This window comes from Lolium rigidum, chromosome 3 (assembly GCF_022539505.1).
Source record: "Lolium rigidum isolate FL_2022 chromosome 3, APGP_CSIRO_Lrig_0.1, whole genome shotgun sequence".
Lineage (NCBI taxonomy): Eukaryota > Viridiplantae > Streptophyta > Magnoliopsida > Poales > Poaceae > Lolium > Lolium rigidum.
Window position 1 is genome coordinate 151,162,369 of NC_061510.1, and position 3,420 is coordinate 151,165,788.

General features: G+C 49.8%; 1 protein-coding gene across 2 annotated transcripts; it reads right to left on the reverse strand.

Moving 5' to 3' along the window:
* Positions 1 to 217: 217 nt before the first annotated feature.
* LOC124702498 (non-specific lipid transfer protein-like 1) lies at positions 218 to 2,686 on the reverse strand. 2 transcript variants are annotated; one of them, XM_047234640.1, is made up of 3 exons: positions 2,257 to 2,686; positions 2,016 to 2,048; positions 218 to 502 (listed from the first exon to the last, which is right to left on the reverse strand). In XM_047234640.1, exons 1-3 carry the CDS (start codon positions 2,603 to 2,605, stop codon positions 366 to 368), a joined length of 519 nt encoding a protein of 172 aa, XP_047090596.1. In that variant the 5' UTR covers positions 2,606 to 2,686; the 3' UTR covers positions 218 to 365. The 2 variants fall into 2 exon arrangements, with proteins under 2 accessions (XP_047090596.1, XP_047090595.1); XM_047234639.1 differs by lacking the exon at positions 218 to 502 and having other exon boundaries at positions 1,717 to 2,048.
* Positions 2,687 to 3,420: the final 734 nt, after the last annotated feature.

Sequence of the window (3,420 nt, forward strand, 5' to 3'; positions counted from 1 at the left end):
TGGAGACAAGTATTCAACATTGCTTTCTTTTTTGAAAAAAGAAAATATAAGCGCCTACCATGGTGGATGTTTGACTGGACAATTATAAACTAGTAGAATAGAGGCTTGACTACGAGCAAGCAAAGAAGCTGCTCCCTACCGAGATTCGTCAAAGATCATCACTCCGACATTCGAAAATAATAGCAATTCACCAGACTGTCATAACTGGCAACTACTAAATATTCAGGCCACTGCATATGATGGTCACAGTAACTCATAACCCATCCCGACGAACAGAACAGGGTAAATTCAGATTGCGCAACAACTCATGTCAAAGAGTAACAAGGTGTCTGATATAACATGAAGCGAGGCTGAGAAGCCGGTCCTCAGAGGTAATAGAAGGCGAACAGAGGAGCCGCGACGGTAGCCGCGACCACGAGAATGGTAGCGGAGACAGCAGGCCTCGCAGCCGCATTGGTCCTTGGTGGCGAAGCAATTGCACCACCGCTGGCTGGTGCCGGTGCTGCAGTGATGAAAGGATTATCAGAACCAAGCATTCCAAAGCTGATGAAACGAATTCACAGTTCAGACATGGGAATACAAAACTGGTAGGATGTAAATATCTTTTGCATTGCAGTTTGAACAGTGGCAAGTCACGCCTCCGACCACAAACTTATGCTACGAGTACCTGTTATTATTGCTCCAGCTATCAGAATAGCTGGAAACCCCAAGGTGTCGGCTCCCCACTCTTCAATTCAATGAAACTACGAAAGCAAACACCACATAGGCAACTATCCAGAAATGTCTAGATTGGACTGATTAGCCAGATGGAGCATTGCCCAGCTACAAGTGGGACTAGTGGCAGCATCTACATCACAATTTTGGTCTCACGGATCTAGCCAAGAGACGACGAGTGGTGTTCAGAGAAAGGGCCAGTGCAAACAGTCAAGACCGTGGAAACGGTCTACCTGTTCATTTTCATTCAACGAAAACAGCGAAGCAAGTGCAAATAATTCAGCTAAGGCCAAACAGTTTTTTCAACAGCCCTAGTTGCAAGGAAATGGGATGATTGCCTGGCCATGGACGCTGTTCTTCAGAACGTAACCCATCAAAATCTTGGCTGCCCACTAGATTTTTTTTATTATCATTTCAATTTTTGCTGGGTTGTCTCTAGTCTCCAGAAAGACTCCCGTGACTGGTTTGCCTGTGCCTCCCCGTGACTAACAGCACATTACAGATCTCTAGGAATTAAGTAGTAGGTGTGCATCTTTTGCACGATGCCAAGTGCATCACATCAAAATAGCATCTCTTGCTGGCAGATTAACTCCTAGCCTATGAACAAGGCAGGGGATTATCCTCCCTATCATGGAAGGCAACGGGAACGATGTACTACTCAATGGGTTTTGTCATGATAGCATGTGACTGGCTCTGGCTAGTCAAAGTTTCTTTTAGCAGTTTTTCCAGATAAAAAAGTACCTTTAGTACAAATGCTCCTATCTGTATCTTTTGGCTGCACATGCAATGCCTCGCAAAGCTACAAGGCAGAGCAAATGCTGGGAATATAATACTACTCTGTTCACGGACGAAGAACACTTACGGCGGCCCCATTTTTATGCCATTATTGTGAACCAAAGGGGAGAGTGATGAGTAATTGAGTACTCTCGTAAAAGAAGAATGTATTTTCTAATTTATTTAAATTTTCATGTTAGTGTAGAAAGTACAAAGACGACCTCGTCCTCGTTTGGAGTTTTATGATATGTGATGTAATAACTGATAAAAGATTTTTTTTCTAGCTAAAGTTGACATGTAACTGAACAAGACTTTGTTTGTTCATGCTCTCCAACAAAGCCAAAAAAGCTTTGGGTAGATGCGTGAGTTCATCGTAGTAATGTTACTAAACGTATGTCCTACTAGGCTAGTACTGAAACAGACACGCACATCATAGTACAAAACAGAACAACAAAGATAAGAAACGGGCACGCATCGAAGAATGCAATACAAAGTGGATGATGTGCAGAAGTAGAGAAGAGCATTACCTTTGGTGGGGGTACCTGCACCGCCCGGCACAACTGCAAGCAAACGAAGAAATCAACGAATTAAGATCTTCCATACTACTACTAGTAAAACTGCACTACAGATGGAGAAGACGATTTTTATTTCCTACTAAAACAGTAGGATTTCGGGTGTGATTTATGTGGGAAGTTTTTTATTTCACATCAGTAAAGATTTGAGCCAAATCCGGTGCAAGAAGAGGAGAGGAAAGGGCAGGGTGCTCACCCTTGCACTTGCTGAAGACGGTTGGGGATTCGCCGCAGGCGGTGGGGAGGGCAAGCACCCGGGTCATGTTGATCGGTAGTGGCGATGTCTTGGCCGCCATGGCGGTGCAGAGGCAGTCGACGGTGGAGGGGCTGTTGACGGCGGTCTTGACCTCCCCGCAGCAGGTCTTGGAGGGTCGGGTCGACTTGGTGTCGGGCGTAACGTAGTCGAGGCAGTCTGCGAGGCCCGCGAACGCGGCCGTGCAGTCCACCGCCGGCGCCGGGGCAGGGGTGGCCGCGCCAGCTGCGGTGGCGAGCGCGAGGAGGACGAGGATGCACGCCGCGGAGGTGGCTCCGCCGGTGAGAGCCATGGCGGCTACTGCGGGGTGGTCTTGGATGTGAGAGGAGTGGAGTGAGGCTGGGGCAGACACTGGGATGTGAACGACCGAGCGAGGTTTGTAGGATGTACTCTAATCAAGGAGGGGTGTCGGGGGTCGTTTTTTATGGTGGTTGGGCGGCGGGCGGCTACGGGCTACGGCGGTGGGGACGCGTATCCTATGGAAATGGATAGATTCTGCAAATCTGAACTTCTCTAAAGAGCCGCTCACTTTCCTCCTCCCCTGCTCTCCTCGTGCTACAGTAGTTGAGAGGTGCCTCTCCTTCGCCGGGCTGACCCGAGGTCACTCTCGTCGGCGCCGCCGGTCGAGATGCGCTGAGGGAAGGCGCCATCCTTTTTAGTGAAAATACTAGGTGTAGGCGTGGCCTCTGTGCCGCATAGCTGGCTTGATGCCGAGTGGAGTTCGCCGGTCACCGTGGGCCAGATCTGGCGATGGCTGCTGTTCTTCTTCCTTGTCGCCCTCGTCGGAGGGACGCGGTTAGGGTTCGGCGGCTACTCCAACAATAAGGAGCCCTGTAGTGGAGGCGGTGGTCAAGATCTGAGCCGCTGGATCTTGACCAGGCTAGGGCTGATGCTTGCCCTCTCTCTGCTCCGGTGGTTGGAGGGAGAAGGGGTAAGAAGCAGCGCCGTCTTCTTCTTCAACGTAGCTACGGAGACGGGTTCTCCTCTCTATCTAGGCAGCACTACTGAAGTTCCCCTGGCCGGTCGTGGAGCCGAGAGGGGGTTTCTTCGCGGAGCTGCAAGGTATGCCTTTTCTTTGCTCCTGGCCGGCCTTGGTGGCGAGGAGGA

Coding starts and splice junctions, on each gene's coding strand:
- LOC124702498 (XM_047234639.1), bottom strand. CDS start 2,605: ATGGCTCTCACCGGCGGAGCCACCTCCGCGGCGTGCATCCTCGTCCTC. Junction 2,049..2,256: donor CGTCTTCAGCAAGTGCAAGG/GTGAGCACCCTG, acceptor GTTTGCTTGCAG/TTGTGCCGGGCGGTGCAGGT.